The sequence below is a fragment of the Tupaia chinensis genome, unplaced genomic scaffold (genome assembly GCF_000334495.1).
Source record: "Tupaia chinensis unplaced genomic scaffold, TupChi_1.0 Scaffold141389_1, whole genome shotgun sequence".
Lineage (NCBI taxonomy): Eukaryota > Metazoa > Chordata > Mammalia > Scandentia > Tupaiidae > Tupaia > Tupaia belangeri.
The window spans coordinates 413,640-433,792 of record NW_006201251.1 but is presented as its reverse complement, the minus strand read 5'-3'; the positions used below and the strand labels follow the sequence as shown (position 1 = coordinate 433,792).

The 20,153-nt window shown below is 52.1% G+C and overlaps 2 protein-coding genes across 2 annotated transcripts in view; one reads left to right on the top strand and one right to left on the bottom strand.

Annotated features, from left to right (window-relative positions):
• The window catches only part of NDUFS2 (NADH:ubiquinone oxidoreductase core subunit S2), a 16,203-nt gene extending 6,491 nt beyond the window's left edge, over positions 1 to 9,712 (bottom strand). Inside the window, exons 1-3 of the mRNA XM_006163119.3 lie at positions 9,572 to 9,712; positions 8,802 to 8,908; positions 95 to 285 (exon numbers count right to left, since the gene is read on the bottom strand). Coding sequence (XP_006163181.2) covers positions 95 to 285; positions 8,802 to 8,908; positions 9,572 to 9,666 — 393 coding nt within the window. The 5' untranslated portion in view covers positions 9,667 to 9,712. The remainder of the gene's footprint in view (positions 1 to 94; positions 286 to 8,801; positions 8,909 to 9,571) is intronic.
• A 3,368-nt stretch (positions 9,713 to 13,080) lies between these two features.
• Positions 13,081 to 20,153, top strand: part of ADAMTS4 (ADAM metallopeptidase with thrombospondin type 1 motif 4) — an 8,886-nt gene continuing 1,813 nt past the window's right edge. Inside the window, 7 exon segments of the mRNA XM_006163118.2 lie at positions 13,081 to 14,251; positions 15,353 to 15,676; positions 15,872 to 16,004; positions 16,546 to 16,716; positions 17,897 to 18,183; positions 18,270 to 18,456; positions 18,681 to 18,856. Of these exon segments, the coding sequence (XP_006163180.1) occupies positions 13,559 to 14,251; positions 15,353 to 15,676; positions 15,872 to 16,004; positions 16,546 to 16,716; positions 17,897 to 18,183; positions 18,270 to 18,456; positions 18,681 to 18,856 (1,971 nt within the window). The 5' untranslated portion in view covers positions 13,081 to 13,558.

Genomic DNA, 20,153 nt, shown 5'->3' with positions numbered 1-20,153 from the left:
TCTTTCCCTGAGGTTCTGGGGGGCAGCAAACTGGCAAAGTCCCAGGTTAAAGCATCCCCAGATCCCAACGACAGGCCTCTGTTGACCCCCACACCTGCAGATAGGTCTTGTATTCAATGAGCTTCTCAGTGCCTCGGTGCAGGAGCCCGATGTGAGGATCACACTTCCGCACCATCTCCCCACTCAGTTCCATCACTAGCCGCAGGACTCCATGGGCTGCCGGGTGCTGAGGCCCAAAGTTCAGTGTCAGGTTCGACACCACTGTATCCTTTGGAGAGTCCACATCTAAGGAGTGGGAGACAGTTCAGCCAAATGGTAATTCCCTTGGGAACTCCCAACAGCCAGTGGTTACCCTGTTCCTACAGATCTTCCATCTCGCCATTCCACGCCTGGTCAATTTCCTTATCGCCAACATCATTCAGGACATGGTTTGGATAATGGTTTGCCTCCCAAAGTTGCATGTTTTAGAATCTGGTCTCAGTAGGCAGGGACTGGACGTCTGAGAAAGCCATGTGTTGGAATCTGTATTATTGTACCATCAAGGTACTAAGTGAAAATTAAGTTCTTTCATGGTGTCCCAAGGTGGGGCCTTTGGGTGTCATAAGGTCATCAGCGGGGCCTTCAAGACTGAGTTCTGGTTGGTTTATAAGCAGAGGAAATGAGGCCAGAACAGCCACAGATCATGGTCTGCTCTGTAAGTGCAGCCTTCAGACATTTTAGACTTTCCATCAGAATTACGAGTTTTTAAAATGTAATCACATTCATCTTGTTTTATAAAGAATTATTTTATTTAACTTTATTTATTTATTTATAATTTGACCAGAGAGGGACAGAGAGAGGGGAAGAGAGCAAAAAAGTGAGAAAGCAAACTGCCAGTTCCGGGACTTGAACGGTGGTCGGCCAAGTGGGAGTCCAGCACCCTTAACCACCACGCCACCCGGCAGCCCCAGAATTATGACTTTTGTGAATAAACTCCTACTTTCTTTTTAAATGACCCAGTCTGAGATGTTTCTGAGGTATTAACAATGTAAAAACTGGACTAAGTAATCAAGAAGAGGACCATTAGATGGGAAAAAGGAAAAGGACCAGGAAACTCACACTTATTTTTTTCTTTTAGAACTTTTGCCACAGGGCAGGTATACTGGATGGAGAGAGAAAAAGAGGGGGAAAGTGGCTCCCAGAGGGGATGGCTAAGGCACCATCCAGTGCCTTAACCACCACAACACCTGCTGGGCCACTCTTGCCATGCTTCCCACACCTTTTTGGTAGTAATAGGTAACGCTCCTGTAGCCCTAATGTGCCAGGCTTTACTCTCAGCACTGCACTTCTTTTTTTGAGAGATTTTTGCTATAGGGCGCGTGCGCTCGCCAGACAGAGAGACAGACAGAAAGAGAGAAATCACTCCCCATGGGGGATGGTCACGCCGCAATCCCTCCCCCTCCATACTCCTCTCGGGATCTTGGGCACGCACCCACACACACCCGGAGCGAGTTTTAAGCCACTGGGTCTGGGACACGAACCGCGGTCGACTACGTGGGAGTCCAGTGACATAGCCATTACGCTAACTGCTGGTTCTCAGCACTGCACTTCTTATAAATGGCTTTGTTCTGGGGTAGCAGATGGGGTAGCAGTTACATTGCTGAACTACCAGATGGCCAACTGTGGTTCGAATCCCAGACCCAGTGGCTTGAAACTCATGCCAGGTGCATATGGATGTGTGCCCAAGATCCCAGGAGGAGAATGGAGGAAAGGGATTGTGGTATGGCCATCCCCCCCCGGGGGGGGGGATTTCTCACTTTCCCTCTCATTGTCTCTCTTTCTCTGACGGGTGCACATGCCCTAAGGCAAAAACCTCTAAAAAATGGTTTTATCTTTACAATAATGAAATGAATAGTAGTTACTATTATTATCCCTATTTTATTGATGAAACTGAGGCCACAGAGCTTAAATGACATCTCTAAGATCACATAGCTGATAAGTGGCATTTGAACTCAGCCTGTTAAGCTTCAGGGTCCCCACACATTTTTATTATTTTATGTATTTATGTATTTATTTATTTATTTTCTAGCTAGCTAGCCATAAGACATGTGCACTCACAGCTAAATAGGGAAAGTGAAAAAGCAAGGCAGCAGGTCTGGAACTTGAACCATGGTCAACAACATGGGAGTCCAGCACCTTAACCATCATGCCACCTGCTGACCTCACTAAATGACAGGGTTTTTTTGTTGTTGTTGTTTTTTAAATAATTAGTTTATTTAACTTTATTTATTTTAATTTGACCAGAGAGGGACAGAGTGAAAGAGAAAGAGAGAGGGAAAGAAAACAAGCTGCCAGGTCCATGACTCGAGCTGCAGTCAGCCATGTGGGAGTGCCCTTAACCACCATGCCTCCTGCGGTCCCATCCATTAAGTATATAAAAGAAGGAAACAACACTGAGAAGACATCAGGTAGGTATAGTCTGAATTGTTCTTTGTAGGGAGTGCACAGGATGGTGACCTTTAAACACATGCAGAAACAAGGTTCCCTGAGTAGTCATTTGTAAGGCGATGAACACCATTAACATGTGAATACCTTAGCTGCCTCTGTTTACACTGCAAGGCAGTATCTGTTGAAGTCATATGTGTTATTCAGAAAAGGCCCTAGAAGATAAAACTTGCTTAGAACTACATGGCACCAGAGATCCTCTCATCTTCAGCCGATTAACAGCTGAAAATAACTGGCTTTGCATTCCACTTCCCCCATTTTCTGCCCTTTAAAAGAATAAACAGGAGAACAGTTTGGGGCTGCAGCTGCCTCCATCAGAGGAGTTCCCTGCTTTTCTCTATTTGTGTGTACTTGTGTGTTTATTTTTGTTTATTTTTTAATCTATGGCCACTCCCCCATAGAGCAACTGTGTGAGACATAGCAGTTCTTTACTTTTTGTTTTGTTTTTAATTATTTTATTTAATTTTATTGATTCATTCGTTTATTTTAATTTGACCAGAGAGAGCCAGAGAGAGAGAGAGAGAGAGAGAGAAGGGAAAGTGAGAAAGCAAGACACCAGGACCAGGATTCGAACCATGGTCTGCCACGTGGGAGTGTCCAGTGCTTTAACCATCACATCACCCACTGGTCCCTCTTTTTGTTTTTGAAAGTGGATTTTTGCCTTAGGGTACATGTGCTCACCAGAGATAAAGAGACAGAGACAGTGAGAGAGAAAGTGACAAATCACCCCCCCCCAGGGGGCATGGCCACACCACAATCCCTTCTCTGTTCACCTCCCAGGATCTTGGGCACATACACACACATGCACCCAACATGATTTTCAAGCTACCAGATCTGAGATTCAAACAGTGGTTGGCTGAGTGGGAGTCCAGTGACTTAACCTGCTGACCTCTGATTTATTTATTTATTTATTTATTTATATTGCAAGAAGACATGTGTGCTTTCCAGAGAAAGAGACAGAAAGCACCACCTGCCAGCCAATGGTGTGGTGGTTAAGATGCCTGAATCCCACACAGCCAACCATGCGATTTGAATCCCAGACCTGGAAGCCTGAAAAACATGCCAAGCAGACATGTGTGTCCAAAATCTCAAAAGGAGGAAAATGATGGAGAAGGAATTGTAGGGTGACCATCCCTCATGGAGGAGTGTTTTCTCCTTTTCCCTCTCTCTCTATGGTGAGTGCGTATGCCCTCTGGCAATTTTTTAAAAAAAGAAAAAGGAAAAAAAAATGAGAAAACATCCCCTAATGGGCATGATCAAGTCATAATCCTTTTTCCTCCACTTCTCCATCCAATCCAGTATTGTGTGGGTACACGCACCCAGGATGTTTTTCAAGCTGCCAGAGCCAGGTTTCAAATTGCGGCTGGTCATGAGAGATCTGACTCCCTCGACAAAACATGTGACCACTACATTACAGGGCTAGCCCTGAGCTTAACTCTAAGAAATGATTCAAAAAGACAGAGGGAAGAGGCATTCCAGGCTATGTAACCAACACAGGCCAAATCTTAGAAACAAGAATGTAAATATCTGTGGAACTCTATCTGGACTTCCCAAGACACAGAAGATTAGTGTTTGGAGACAGTAGGGGATAGCGGTTCAATTATCAGTTTCACTAATAATTATTAACATTTACAGAGGGCTTATATGCACCAGGCACTATATGTTGTTATAGTATCATCTCATTTAATCATTACAAAAATGCTATGAAATAGGTACTTTATTCACTGATAAATGAAGAGCTGAGAATGAAACTAGAGCCGTTCTTTCTTTTTTTTTTTTCTTTTTTTGGAGAGGTTTTTGCCATAGGGCGCGTGCGCTCACCAGACAGACAGAGAGAGACAGACAGAAAGTGAGAAATCACCCCCCAAGGGGGATGGCCACACCGCAATCCCTTCTCCTCCATTCTCCTTTTGGGATCTTGGGCACGCACACGCGCCTGGCATGAGTTTAAGCCACTGGGTCCGGGACTCGAACTGCAGTCAACTAAGTGGGAGTCCAGCGACATAGCCATTATGCTAACTGCTGGTCCTGAGCCTTTTTAACCAGAATTCTTCAAAATGGGTTTTGAAGTCAGTCAGACCTCACTACAAATCTGTTTGTGTGTACTAGATCAAGTTTTCTTTCTTTTTTTTTCAAAGAATTATTTATTTAGGGACTAACAGATAGTATAATGGTTACAACAATGGATTCCCACATGGTCAACCACGGTTCAAGTCCCAGATCTGTCTTGAAACTCATACCAGGGGCATGTGCATGCATGCCCAAGACCCCAAGAGGAGAATGGAGAAGAGATGGTAGCATGGCCATCCCCCAAAAGTCTCTAGAAAAAAAATTTTTTTTTTTTTTTGCTATAGAGCACATATGTTCACCGGAGTGATAGAGAGACAGAGCAAGAAATCACCCACCCCCCCCAGGGGGGATGGCCATGCCACCATCCCTTGTCCTTCATTCTCCTTTCAGGATCTTGGGTACACACGTACTTACACATGCCCAGTGTAAATTTTAAGCCACCGGGTCGGGTCCATGACTCGAATCTCAGTCAATACGTGGGAGTCCAGCAATGTAACCATTACGCCATCTACTGACCCCAAGTATTATTTATTTATTGGGTCGTTGTCAGAGAAATCATGATGTATTTTTTTTCTTTATTTCTTTTTGGTGAGGTTTTTGCTATAGGGCAAGTGCGCTCACCAGAAAGAAAGAGAGACAGAACGTGGGAGCCACACTCCCTTCTCCTCTGTTCTCCTCTTGGGATCTTGGGCACACGTGCACACGTGCCCGGCGTGAGTTTAAGCCACCGGGTCCAGGACTTGAACCGCGGTCGACTACATGGGAATCCAGCAACATAGCCATTATGCCATATGCTGGTCCCTCTGATGTATTTTTCTATGCAAAAATGCGTCATAACTTTTCTGACGACTCAAATTTTACTTTTTATTATTATCTGTGGAGAGCGGCCAATCTCAGAAAACATGTGACCTTTAGATGCATGCAGAAATGTGCTTCCATGAGCTTCATTAATAATGGCTATGAGAGTATTTTTAAATGAAAACACTATCTGTTGTTTGCAAGCAATAAACAAAAGTAACATTTATCCATTAGCATTTATGCCTGATTTTTACATAACACCAATCCTTGACATTTTTTTTCTCATTAAACTAGAGTTCTAAAAGTGATATATCAGAAATTATTTATCTATGTGGTTATATAAGTAACAGATTTTTGTTATTTTCCCAATTATTCCCTCTTTTAAAAAAAACTTTTAGAGTAGGTATTGGACAGTTTAATGAGAACAAAAATGTCAAGGATTGGTGTTATAAGGACCAGCAGTACATAAATACAAATGTTACTTTTGCTTACAGCTTATAAATGACAGATAGTGTTTTCGTATAAAAATACTTGGGAACCAGCAGTTAGCGTAATGGCTGTGACGCTGGACTCACATGTAGTCGACCGCAGTTCACGTCCCGGACCCAGTGGCTTAAAACTCACGCCGGGCGCATGTGCGTGCGTGCCCAAGATCCCAAGAAGAGAATGGAGAAGGGATTGCGGCATGACCATCCCCTCTGGGGGGTGATTTCTCGCTTTCTGTCTCTATGTCTCTCTGTCTGGTGAGCACACGTGCCCTATAGCAAAAACCTCTCAAAAAAAAAATAATAATACTCTCATAGCCATTTTTCTAAGAATTATTTAATTTATTTATTTACTTATTTATTATTTTTTCACATGAGCTTTGCCAGAGAAAGACAGAGAGAAAGCAAGCCATCAGGTCCGGGACTCGAATTGTGGTTAGCCATATGGTAGCTAAGGCACTGGAATGCCACCTGCTGGCCCTGCATAGCCCTTTTTTTTGGCGGGGGAGAGAGGTTTGTGCTATAGGGTGTGTGCGCTCGCCAGAAAGACAGACAGAGAGACAGAATGTGAGAAATCACACACCCCTTCCCCAGGGAGGATGGCCACGCTGCAATCCTTTCTCCTCCATTCTCCTCTTGGGATCTTGGGTGGGCACATACACAGGCCCAGTGTGAGTTTAAGCCACCGGGTCTGGGACTCAAACCACGGTTGACTACATGGGAGTCCAGCAACATAGCCATTATGCCAATTGCTAGTCCCTCCTCGCAGCCATTATTAATGAAGCTCACAGAAGTATGTTTCTGCATGCATCTAAAGGTCACATATTTTCTTAGATTGGATGCTCTCCACAATTATTATTATTATTTGGAGAGGTTTTTGCTTAGGGCGTGTACATGTGCCAGAAAGATAGAAAGAGAGACAGAAAGTGAGAAATCATCCCCCAGGGGATGGCCACAGAGCAATCCCTTCTCCATTCTCCTCTCAGGATCTTGGGCACGCACGCACACACGCCCAGCATGAGTTTAAGCCACTGGGTCCAGGACTCGAACCACAGTCAACTACATGGAAGTCCAGCGACATAGCCATTACGCCAACTGTTGGTTCCACAATTGTTATTTTAAAATATGCTATAGGGTACATTTGCTCTCCAAAGAGGACTGAGAAACTGAGAGAGAAAGCAAGAAATTAAGCTGTCAGGTCTAGGACTCAAACCATGATCAGCCATGTGGGAGGCCAGTGCCTTAATCACCATACCATCTGCTGGCCCCAGTAGATCAAGTTTGAATCTCCCTATACCGCAATTTCCTCACAATTAGGATAATAGTCTCGCAGGGTTGTTGCAAGGATTAAGTAAAATAAGGTATAAAAAAATGCTTACCACATGGCAGGCACTCAGCTATTGTCACTGTAAGTTTCTGAAAAACCTTTGCAGGATTTTGAGCAAGAGAATGAATGATAAAGTAAAATGAAGATGAAGACATTATATAGGACAGCTGGGGAGGGGACAAAGTCAATGGCAGAAAATGAGTAGAACTGAAAAAAATCTAGGTCTGGTATGAGATAAATCTGGTGAACAAGAGTGATGGCAACGGAAACTGAGAAGGGAAGATGATCAGGTATGAAATATGACTCTACAGGATTTGGTGAGAAAGTGTCAAAGATGACAAAAAGTTTCAATACTGGTGAATTAGGAGACTGAGGATACCAATGTCAAAATCAAAGTCAAAAGGAGGAGCTGGTCTTGACAAGGGAACAGTCATTCGTATTCAGGTGGGTTTCATTTCAGTGCCAGTGGGAAACCACCTTGTCTACATAGGGAGTTGGAAATGTATTCAACCTGGGAAAAACTGGGGCTGGCAAGTGGCATGGTGATAAAGGGTGTTGGACTCTCACATGGTCAACCACAGTTTGAGTCCTGGGCCTGGCGGCTTGCTTTCTCACTCTCCCTCTCTTTCACTCTCACTCTGTCTCTCTCTGGTTAAATGAAAACAAACTAATAAATAAAGGTAAATAAAATAATTCTTTTAAAAAAAAAAGATTTAAATTTGGCAGTGACTTTTGTGTATTGTCTGTGATCTTTATCTTTCGGAATATCATTCTTTCTTTTCCTTCTCTACCTGACAGATACTTGTTAACAATATTACTATGTTTGGGGCCAGCAGGTGGCATGGTGGGGTCAAGACACTGGATTCCACATGGCCAACTGCACAGTTCAAATCCTTGATCCAGCAGCTTGAAAGACACACCAGGTGGCTGTTTGTGCTTGCTTAAAATCCCAAGAGAAGAACAGAGAAGGGATTGTGAAGTGGTTATTCTCCCTGAGGAGTGACTTCTCACTTTCTCTCTCCCTTTGTCTCTCCCTGGCCAGTGCCTGTGCCCTACAGCAAAAAACAATGATAATAACAACAACAAATATAAACACATATAGGACATAGTATATGTATATAACTTACATCAGCTATATTTATATATATATGTAAACACACACGTGTGTGTATATATGTACTATATATACACACGGACACACAATTATGCTTGTTGAATTGTGGTGAAAGAAGCAAACAAGACAGGGGCTAAAATTCACTGAAGACAGAGAGTTCAAGAACACTTGAAAAACAGCTTAGGGGGCCAGCAGATGGCAAAGAAGTTAAAGTGCTGGATCCCCACATGGTCAACTGCACAGTTCAAGTACCCAGACCCAGTGGCTTGAAAATCACACTGGGTGCGTATGTATATACGCCCAAACTCCAAAGAGGAAAATGGAGAAGGGACTGTGGCATGGCCAACCCCCTGGGGAGTGATTTCTTACTTTCCTTTTTGCTCTCTCTCTCTCCAGTCAGTGCACATACCCTATAGAAAAAAAAAAAAAAAAAAAAAAAAAGAAAGAAAAAGAAAAGAAAAACAAAGAAACTAGCTTAGGGCAGAAAGAGTGCAAGTTGGGATTATCAGCTCTGGGCACTCACCATTCCAAGGTGGAGGCTTCCAATGGGCTGTTTCCTTGGTAGGGTACATGACTGCGCCCCCAAATTGCTCTGCCCATTCAACATCTGGCTGCCATTGCCGAGCACCTCTGGAGAATCAAAGACAGATCCTAGACAAAGGGTTTCAACAGTGCCTGGTTCCTCTGTTCCCATTCACTCTCAGGTGGGCCCAGGTAAGGATGTCTCCGAGTCTTCCATGCTGACACAGAGTTAGTGTCGTTTTGGCAAAATAAGCTGGAACTCTGGAGGTTCCATTCCTACTAACAACTTACTCCTGGAATCACTTCACCCATCACCCCTATGCACGCAAAGTTGGAGATCCCCGCTCCTTCACATTTTCATCATGTTTATATTCCTATCCAGGGGAATGTGAACGTGAGAGAGGTGTTTATTCGAGGTCAACCTAAGACCAAAATAAGGCGAGACAGCCAGTGGGAGAGAGATGGTACCCTCTCCTTGGCTGAGCTCTGCTGAGGTATGACAGGAGTGCACTCAAGTCAAGTCAATTAGATGAGGGGCTGGTTTTCCCACTCCACTGGCTTCATCGGGGGCAGAACGAGTTCAAGACCCTCTTCCATCTCTCGGCCAGAGTGGGCGCCAGGGCATCCTGCAGCCTGAGAAATCAGGCCCCAGCCAGGGGGGTCACAGGCCTGGGTCATTCTTTCCCAGAGGGTCACAGGGTTTTTGGAGTGTCCTCAGATTGGAGAACCCAAGTCCGGGGAAGGCGCATCGAGGGCTGCCCTCGGTCTCACCTGCTGGGCTGAATCGGCAGTCGGACCCCAGCTCCAGGCCGCAGCACCTGGGCAGAGACGCCCCGGAGGCGGCACAGCGCCCTCAGCGCGGCCATCTTACCCCGGCTGCAGACTGCGGGAAGGAGAACCGGGCGGAAGTAACTCCTGGGTGCCTTCTTGTGGGCTTCTCGCCTATTGGCACAACGGAGACGACCTCTTGGAAGAGGCGGGATCTTCAATTGCGAAGCGGACAACATCCGGGCTCTGCGCCTTGGCTTCACTTGTGCTTAAATGACAGGGGGCTGCAGCCATCTTTATTGAGGGCAGTTGCTCCCTCGGCTCCGCGCCGGATTTTTTAAAATCAGAGTGAGAAGCGAAACTCGCCACTCTTGCCAGTGCTCTGTCGCCGAGCCCTCCCGCCCGGTCCCCGGCGCACAGTAGCGCGGGCGTTCTCTGCCTACTCCCTTCCGCCTTGGCCGCCCTCCTACTGTAGTCTTGCTCGGGGATTACGATTTAGCCCAGCCTCTTCTGGGGTAGCCCCAGGCTTTGCCAATTACCTCCCCATCGCTGAATCCGAAAGAATCGGAGCCGGCATAGCCAGCCAACTTCCAGATGTCCTGCATCCGGAGGGAAAAAGGGCCTGGGCCTGGGTAGATCTGAGAGTTAGTTAACGCCAAACCCCAACAAAAAATAGGATGCCAAGGCCACCAGCATTTTGGGGAGAGAAGTGCCTGGGTGCATAGGAGGGGAAATCCTCTGGGTGACCTTAATGTCCTTCAGGCTTCCTGAACCTACAGAATCACAGACCCAGGAAGCGCCTCACACCCCACCTCCGTCCTGAGTCAGTCTCTTTAGGTCTTTTTTTGAGAGGTTTTTGCTATAGGGCGCCTGCGCTCGCCAGACAGAGACAGAGAGACAGAAGGGGGGGGGGGGCCACTCCGCAATCTCTTCTCCATTCTCCTCTCAGGATCTTGGGCACACACGCACACGCGCCTGGTGTGAGTTTTAAGCCACCGGATCCGGGACTCAAACCAGAGTCGACTACATGGGAGTACAGCAACATAGCCATTACACTAACTGCTGGTCCCTCTTTAGGTCTTTTTTACCATATGTGTTTCTGATCCTGCCACAGTCCTCGGAGGTGACCAATAGCAAGAAAAGTATTGTAGCCCCAACAGCCTGATCCCAGTTCAGTGTGGGCCAAGTTTTCTTTTAATTTTTATTAATTTGTTTATTTAAATTTTACCAGAAAGGGACAGAGTGAGAGAGAAATTGAGAAAGCAAGCTGCCAGGTCCAGGTCCAGGACTCGAACCACAGTCAGCCATGTGGGAGCCCAGCCCTCTTAGCCACCACTTCAATTATGGGCGCCAGTGTGGGCCAAGTTTTCCAGCCTTGAAGGCTAGTCCTTGTTCTCTCCCTCAGGCTCCAAGCCCAGCTTCGGCTGGGTCAACCAACCACCCACGCGTTGAGTTTAAGTCTCCTACCCTGGACCTAGATGGAGGTCTTCCCTAAATCTGTCCCAGACAGGGTCCCTGACACAGAGCCCCCTACAGCAGGATGGAGCAGACAAACCTGGGAATGGCAGAGACGGGGAATTCTTAGCTGCAGAGAAAGACTGGAAAGCCAGATTTCTAGCCTGAGAATTGACCTAATGGGAACCACACCAAAGGGTGGGGCCAGATCCCTGGCTGTGAGAGCTGACCAGGCCCTGGGGTAGACTAGGCAACCACTGTGCAGCCAGGGCAGAGGATCCAACCACCTCCCTCATTCCCCACCTTTCCCAGGGCCTTCTTTCTCTCTCTAGTTGAAGCAGTAAGTGTGATGTTGGGGGACTGGTTGGAACTGCATTTATTTGCCTTAATCCAGCCCGGGAGAAGTCAGGATAGGCCGGGCTGCCTGGCCCTAGGGGCAGCTTGAGCGGGGACAGGGGCGAGGGCTCCTGGGGGCTGCCTGGGACACTGCATCTTTTGTGGCTTCTGCCTGCTGCCAACACCCCCACACACTGCTGCTGAGACTCCAAGGCCCTTTGTCTTCCACTGCTTAGTCACCCCCTTTGTCCTCATCTCGGATAGGGGGTGGGAGGGGGCAGTGAGAGTCCTCTGGTGATGGCTCCTCTTGCCCCTGCCCCCTCTGGTCTCTCGTCTGACTCCTCCAGCTTCAGCCCCCTCCACTTAGGATCCAGGTCAGGAGGTGAGCTGGCGGGGTGGGTACAGGAGATGATGGGTACAGGGGCAGGTGTGGGTGACATGAGCAGGAAGGGAGGGGGAGAGGAAGCCTTCTGGAGGATATGATGTGGGGGACAGGAGGTGACAGAGGGGAGTGTGAATAGGGGATTGGGGGCAGGGGGACATGGTCCTTCTTGGGAAAGGGAAGGGACTGCTGACTACACTCTCCTTCCTGGGGATGTCCTGGGGAAGTGGGGTGGGGTGAACAGAAATTGCCCCTATTTCTGAATCCTTCACGTTTTTGCCTTAAGAGTTTACCCCCCAAGACCTCTTTTCTGAGTCTTCTCTAATCCAAAACTAAGGAGATCATCTGCTTCTGTCCCCTAACACCCCCTCTTCCTCCCAGTCACTCTCCCACCCTGGGTTCTTTTCTCCCAGTACCCGAATTTCCCTATATGCACAATGCTGCCTCCACCCTCTCCCTGGCCCGCAGAATAGATGACTACTTTTCCAGGAACACTGGGTTCTCAGGACAAGGTGGGGCCCAAGGAGGAGCCAGGTGGGGACTCCCTGAGTGGCCCTGGTAACTGGGTTCTGAGAGAGCAAGCTGTGCTGGCCGGCTTGCGGCTGGGGGAGGGCTTAGGGCAGGTGGGAGTGGGTAGGAGCAGGGCAAAGAGCCTGGGGAAGCTACTGGGAGCTGGGCCAGGGAAATGGGGAGTCAGGAAGTGGGGAGGGGAGCCCTGGGGGGAAATGGAGGCGGAATGGCTGTTTGGGTTGAGGGGGCGGGTGGTGATAACTCAGGAAGGGGGATCCTGAGGAAGAGAAGAGAGAGAAGAGGAGGTGCCACCTGGATGCTCCTTCTATAAAAGGAAAAACGCTTAGTCCATTCACAATGGAGCCATCTTACCTGTGGACGGTGGGCTATCCGGCCCTGTCTCCTTGCCTGCCCCATCCTGAGCCATGTCAAGCTCTGTCCTCTTTGTTCTTCCCTACCTGCCCCCACCCTCTTTGCCGAGGCAGCCCGCACAGTCCCCTCAGCCCTGGAAACCAGCCTCTAGGGGCAGAGGGCAGCATGAAGGACCTTGAGAAAGGGGCAGCCATGCCGGGTTAGACAGGAGCAGGGACTCCCCCGGGACCTGGATCCTGTCTGTGCGTGTCCAGGCCCTTTCCCCGACTGGACTGTGACTCCGAACGTCTCCTGGGGCTTGTCCCACCAAAAAGGTCTGAAAGAGACAGCCGAGGGCTGATCATGGGGTTTGGGAAAAGGCTATGTCATCAGTTGGCCCCCTGCCTATAATCCATCCGGCTGCTAAAGCCCCTCCCCTGGGCAAGTTCCTTTTTTTTTTTTTTTTTTTAAAGGAAAACAAAAACTAGGATTTTGGGAAGCAATGATACACCCATCTGAGTCCCCCACTGACAGAGCTCCCAGCTGAGTGGATCAGCCAATCAGAGGCTCTGTCGGGTGCTTAAAAGAGCTGGCGGGGAGAAGAGGCTGGGAAGAACTCAAGGGGAGACCCACAGACACATAGACTCAGGAGAGACAGGAGGAGAGAAAGAGACAAAGGCAGCGGGAGGCAGAGACAGGACAAGCAGGGGGCCAAGCCAGGCTGTCAGACAGAGGGAGAGGCCAGGGAGCTGCGGAGACACAGGCGAGGAGAGAGCTCCAGGGCAGAGGAGGCAGACCCCGGTACCTCTCCTAACCCTAAGGGCTAAGTTTTCTCCATCTCCTCTGAAGGTCCAGCCCCTCTAAAAACTCTGCCTCTGACTTTGGCCGGAGTCCGAGCCCCCAGGCTGCGGAGAGAGGCTTTCCAAAGTCAGGGTGTGGAGGATTGGGTGCCTCGGATGGCTTTGGTCCCTCCCAGCTGCAGCACCAGTGCCATGTCCCCGACGGGCTCGCATCCCGGGAAGGGCTTGGCGCGTCCCTGGCTGCGGAGAGTGCCACCCCGCCTGGGGGTCCCCACCGGGCCGGTCTCCGGGCTGGTGCGGCTGCAGCAGCTGCTGCTGCAGCAGCTGCTCCTGCTGCTGCTGGTCTCGCTCCTGCCCAGCGCCCGGCCGGCCAGCCCCTTCCCTCGGGAGGAGGAGATCGTGTTTCCTGAGAAGCTCAACGGGAGCGTCCTGCCTGACTCAGGCGTCCCGGCCAGGCTGTGGTATCGCTTGCGGGCCTTCGGGGAGACGCTGCTGCTGGAGCTGGAGCAGGACCCTGGCGTGCGGGTCGAGGGCCTGACGGTGCAGTACCTGGGCCAGGCGCCCGAGCTGCTGGGCGGGGCAGAGCCGGGCACCTACCTGACCGGCACCGTCAACGGAGATCCGGAGTCGGTGGCGTCTCTGCACTGGGATGGAGGAGCCCTCCTAGGGGTGCTGCAGTACCGAGGGGCCGAACTGCACCTCCAGCCCCTGGAGGGAGGCAACCCTAATTCTGCCGGGGGGCCCGGGGCTCACATCCTACGCCGGAAGAGTCCTGCCAGCGGCCAGGGGCCCATGTGCAACGTCAAAGCTCCACCCAGGAGCCCCAGCCCCAGCCCCCGAAGAGCCAAGGTAGGCAGCCCTGGATCCCGTCCCCCCCCGCCATGTCTGTCCTACTGACCCCCATTCAGCCTCTCCACCCACTTCCACTTCTGGCCATCCTGCCTCCCTCCCTCCTGCTTTAACTCCCTCCACTAGCCTCCTTTGGTGGGGAGGCTCTGGCCTCTCCCTGCCCCAGCCCTTCTCCTAGCCAGACCTTGGTGACCCTGAGAGTTCCCAGAAGTGGGGCAGAGACTCCAGGCTGGGAATGACTGCTCCCCCTGCCCACCGCACCCCTGCCTGGCCGTGAATCCTCTACTAAGAGAGCTCTTTTGAACAGCCCCTTGGTCTTGGCTCTTTTCTCTGCCCCAAACTTGATCTCCCCCTCCCCCCACCGCGCCCCCAGTAAGAGGAGTGAAGTTTGAGGCCTCTGGCTTCTGATGTGCCTTTAAGGTTGTTCTGGCAAACTAGGGCAGGGGTGTGGAGGGGAGGACAGGCATCCCATACCTCCTCCTGGCCAGCCCCCTTCCCACACTGTGGGCTGCCTGCGGCTGTAGCCCTGACTCCCTCCCACTCCCAGTCTCCCCCCTTCTCCCCTTCCTTCCTCCCGCCTCCCCCTCTAGCTTTAATCCAGACCAGACGCTCCCTCCACACCCGCCACGCTGAGATCTGGCCGGGGCCCTAGCTGCTGACTGCAGCCCCGGCCGCCCCCTCCACCCCCGCCACGCTGAGATCTGGCCGGGGCCCTAGCTGCTGACTGAATTGTTCCTCCAACCACACAGGGCAGACACGTTGCAGACCAGCCCTCTCACCCTGGTCCCACAGGCCCCAGGCCCCAGCCGCACTCTGGCCTGGGGACCCCCAGCCCCTCCTGGAGCCAGTCCCCTTGCCGTCCACCTCTGGGGCCCACTACCCCCTGCGCCTCGGCAGAACCAACAGTTGATTCCTCAGACTTATGGCAAAAGCCCTGGGATTTGGGGTTGGGGGAGGGCCCGACCAAGCCCTCAGGCAGGAATCCCTGGGGTATGTGGGGCCCAGCTGGCCCTGGCCGTCCAGACCCAGGAAGTGAGGGAGGGCAGCAGCCAGCCAGGGGTCTGGGAACTATTTCAGGATCCTCCTCCTTTTTCTCTCCAGCGCTTTGCTTCACTGAGTAGGTTCGTGGAGACCCTGGTGGTGGCAGACGACAAGATGGCGGCGTTTCACGGAGCAGGGCTGAAGCGCTACCTGCTGACAGTTATGGCAGCCGCTGCCAAGGCCTTCAAGCACCCCAGTATCCGCAACCCCGTCAGCCTGGTGGTCACTCGGCTAGTGATCCTGGGGTCAGGCGAGGAGGGGCCCCAGGTGGGACCCAGTGCCGCCCAGACGCTGCGCAGTTTCTGTGCCTGGCAGCGGGGCCTCAACACCCCTGAGGACTCAGACCCCGACCACTTCGACACGGCCATCCTGTTCACCCGTCAGGTGAGGCCCGGCCAGCGCCACAGGCTGCGCACTGCACAGCCCAAGTGGCACCGCGTAGGCCGCGATGTTATGGTGCCCCTGGAGCTGTGCGGCACTCCTGCCCCAGCCGCACAGCCGTGCTGGCACTCAGTGCCCAGGCCCCACTTCTCTGGACCTCGATGGACCCCAAGCCTCTTCCGTGTGCCCTCTCCTTAGGACCTGTGCGGGGTCTCCACTTGCGACACTCTGGGTATGGCCGATGTGGGCACAGTGTGTGACCCGGCGCGGAGCTGTGCCGTCGTGGAAGATGATGGGCTCCAGTCGGCCTTCACCGCTGCTCATGAACTGGGTGAGGGGCTGGGGCCACAGGTAGCTGTGGTGAGTGACAGAGGGGTCGGGGACGAGGCGAGGAGCTGGTGAGCTCACTGGGGCACGTATAGGATTCCCAAGGTGTTTCTTCCTCCTCTGCAGGCCTAGGCCCAGGGCTGTCTCCCTTCTCTGCTCCGGGTTAGACAAATATTTAGATTTTCCTATTAAATAAAATAGTGCGTGGAAACCTACTGGGAACGCCGTGCGTGCGAGTGTGTGTGTATGCATGTGTTGGGAAGGGGGTGACGCAGTATGGAGAGAGATATTACTCAAAGCATCAGCATGGGAATGGGGGGGGCTCCAGGGTGGGAATGTGAGCTACAGGGTAGGGAGAGGCCCCAGGTGTGTTTGGGGAAAGGGGAGACAGTATTGGAGCTCACATGTCGAAGCCATGCAGGAGTGGGTGGGAGAGGGTGGGAGGAGCATGGATCTGCCCACTCACAGCGCAGCCAGGTTAGGATGGGGTCCCTGAGGGTACAGGGATGGGGTCTTTGCACCTAGCAGGGTGTCTGTTCTCACAGGCCACGTCTTCAACATGCTCCATGACAACTCCAAGCCGTGTGCTAGTCTGAACGGGCCTGGGAGCACCTCCCGCCATGTCATGGCCCCTGTGATGGCTCACGTGGATCCCGAGGAGCCCTGGTCCCCCTGCAGCGCCCGCTTCATCACTGACTTCCTGGATAATGGCTATGGTAAGCAGATGGCATTTACCTTTCTCTGGCCAGGACTCGGTTCGGCCCCCCACAGTACCCTCACTTCTGCTGCATTGCACACGGCCACACGGGCTCCCACGTGTGCTTGCTGTGTGGCGTCAGGAGGGCGACTGAAGCTGCTTGTCTTCTTGCAGTTCCCGCATCCTCCCAGAATCACTGGCATGACACGGGGAGGCACGTTTTAGCACGGCAGAATTTTTATAGAACTGACCTCCTAAGGGCCAGAGCTGTCCCACACTGGGGTGTGCTGGCCGTGAAGAAGGGGACCACCTTGTCACTCAGTGAACAGCAGGACAATACACCAGGCAGGGCCGTCGGTGAGAAGCAGGCTCCAGAACTCTGCCGTCAGTCAGTGCAGGCGGGAAGACCCAGGGGCTGGGTTCCTACGCCGCCTCTGTTCTTCCATTGTACATAGATGCAAGACGAAGCTACTTCGCTTCTCTGTCCACAGTGGACATGTAAAATAGGGAGAGCCATGGGACCACCTCCTAGGTGTTAGCCGCAATGAACTGGGATAGTGCCAGTGCTCACAAGTCAGAAGCAGCCAATAAATTATAGCAGCTAGTTAAAGCCTCTTCCAGGCCAGCACAACACTCCATGATGCTGGAGCTACGCGGAAGGTCCCTGGTTCTAAACCTTGTCCCGAAGTCTCCCTGTATATGCTGGTGCGTGTCCTTGATCCTGGCTGGCTGAAGCTGGGGTAGATCGTAGCATGAAGACCCTCTTAAGAGGCCTATCTTTTGCTCTCTTTCTTTCTCTTTCATGGAACAAAGAAGGAAATGTTAAAAAGGGGGAAGGGGAGTGGTCTGGTTACCTAGAGGTTAAGGGAGATGGATACCACATGGCCAAGTATGCAGTTCGAATCCCAGCCCCAGCGGCTTGAAAAACACACTAGGTATACGTGCATGTGTGTCCTTAATCTTAACAGGATGGAGAGATGGAAGATAAGGGATCATTGCTCCCACCAGGGGTGTGTTCATCCCCTCTCTGTCTCTGGTGACTGCACATGCCCTCTGGCCATTAAACAAAATGTAAAGCCTCTTACAGCCCTAGGATTTTTCCCAGGACCTCTGAAGCCCCAGGGAGCCTGAGCTTTTCCAGCTGGAAGTCCTGAAAGCTCCCCTCCCCTTGCTGACTTCGTGCCCCAACCCCCTTCCAGGACACTGCCTTTTAGACAAGCCGGAGGCGCCCTTGCACCTGCCCGTGACTTTCCCCGGCAAGGACTATGACGCAGACCGCCAGTGCCAACTGACCTTCGGGCCCGACTCACACCACTGTCCACAGCTGCCGCCTCCCTGTGTGGCCCTGTGGTGCTCCGGCCACCTCAATGGCCACGCCATGTGCCAGACCAAGCACTCTCCCTGGGCCGATGGCACCCCCTGTGGGCCTGCACAGGCCTGCATGGGAGGCCGCTGCCTCCACGTGGATCAGCTCCAGGACTTCAACGTGAGATCCCAGGTCCTGGGGGAGGGGGGACCGGCCCTTCCCCAGAAGAGCACACTGATCTCACCTTCCATCTTGTGCTTCTGCAGACTCCGCAGGCTGGTGGCTGGGGTCCCTGGGGACCGTGGGGCGACTGCTCTCGGACCTGCGGGGGCGGCGTCCAGTTCTCCTCCCGGGACTGCACGAGGCCCGTCCCCAGGAATGGGGGAAAGTACTGCGAGGGTCGCCGGACCCGCTTTCGCTCCTGCAGGCCTGAGGACTGCCCAACTGGCTCAGGTGAGGGGTGGGAGGGTGGGAGCCCTCGGGAGGGCTGGTCCAGGAGGAAGGACGTCTCTGGAGTACGGGACAGCAGAGGTGCTGCTTGTCCCTGCTGTTGGGAGGGGGGAAGGGGATGGTGATGGTAACTTTTGGCAGCTGCCCTGGCCGTCTGTGGGGGAGAGGGGTGCCGTGCTGCCTGAGGGTCAAAGGAGGGTCCCTGACCGTCCACTTCACCCCCACAGCACTGACCTTCCGTGAGCAGCAGTGCGCTGCCTACAACCATCGCACGGACCTCTTCAAGAGCTTCCCAGGGCCCATGGACTGGGTCCCTCGCTACACAGGTGTGGCCCCCCGGGACCAGTGCAAACTCACCTGCCAGGCGCGGGCCCTGGGCTACTACTACGTGCTGGAGCCACGGGTGAGGGCCAGGGTACCCGCAGCTGTCTCTGCTCACGCTCTCCCCAGCGGTCCTCTGTTTGCTTGCTTGCTTTCACGTTTATTTATTTTTTCCATGAGAGAGACAGACAGACAGGTCCTTCCAACAGGGTGCCCGTCCAATGACCCACCTTCACCCTCAGCCAGCGCAGATCGCAGGCATGCGTACGCGCTCCCAGCATGTTCAGCGAGGTCTCAGGACCTTCCCCACGTTGGTCCAGTTCTGGTACAGCTGAGCCACCACGTGGCATCTCCTCTGCTTCCTGATGGCAAAGCTCCTCCCAAATAGCACCATGGCTGGCGTCCCATAGCAGGCCAGGCCAACGCCAGGAGCTACCAAGATTTCTCTGTCCTCGGGTATGGGGAAAACAAGCCTCCGACTCTGGATAGGCGGCCAGTGGGGCTGCTCTAGCCTGTCCCATTTCCCTCAGTGTCTCTGCCTCCCCTCATCTTCTGGTGCTGTGTCCGGTGAGCGTGGAAATGCATAGCAATTTGGACAAGTCCTTGACATCCGTTTCCATGGGCTCCTCTGTCAAAGTACACCCCGTGATAGGTCAGTGGGATCCAGGCTAAAGAAGGAAAAATGAGCCTGGGCAGCTGCCCCTAACCTGGGAAAACTGCAGTTGGCTGCCCTCTAGTGCCCATGTGAGGGTAGTACCATCACGGCTAGGGCCTGCTGCTGGGATCAGACCTGCAAGTCCCGTGCTGGCTTCTGAGCTTGCCACCTGGAAGGCTTGGGCAAGCTCCTTCATCTTCCTAACCTCTGCGTCCCAGCTTCAGAAACTGCGAGGGTGCTTGTGAAATTTAAGTTCCTGTTTATAAGGCACTTAGCACACTGCCCGATTCCTACTCAGAGCTCTGAAAATGGAGGCTTTTATCATTACTTAAGGTTTTCATTTATTTTTCCTGTGAGAAAGAAAGAGGAGAGGAAGAGAGAGGCAGTCGCTCCCAACAGGGTCCTCACACCACAATCTACCCCAGCCTCAGCCGGCCTAGGTCACAGGGACATACACCCAGTGTGCTCAGGGAGGTGGTAGGATGTGAACCCAGGACCTTTCCCTGTGTAGGTCCAACTGTGCCCCTGCCTGTCCCTGGCTTTTATCATCCTTGTCACCATGATTACCATCCCAAACAGTGTCTGGGTTCACCCTACATACCACCCACATTCCTTCCTTCACTCTGCTTTTCTGACACTTCCTCCCTGAGGGACATTGTCACGACTGGCTTACCAATGCCTCTTTCTTTAAAAAAAAAAAAAAAAATTATTATTTTTTTTTACT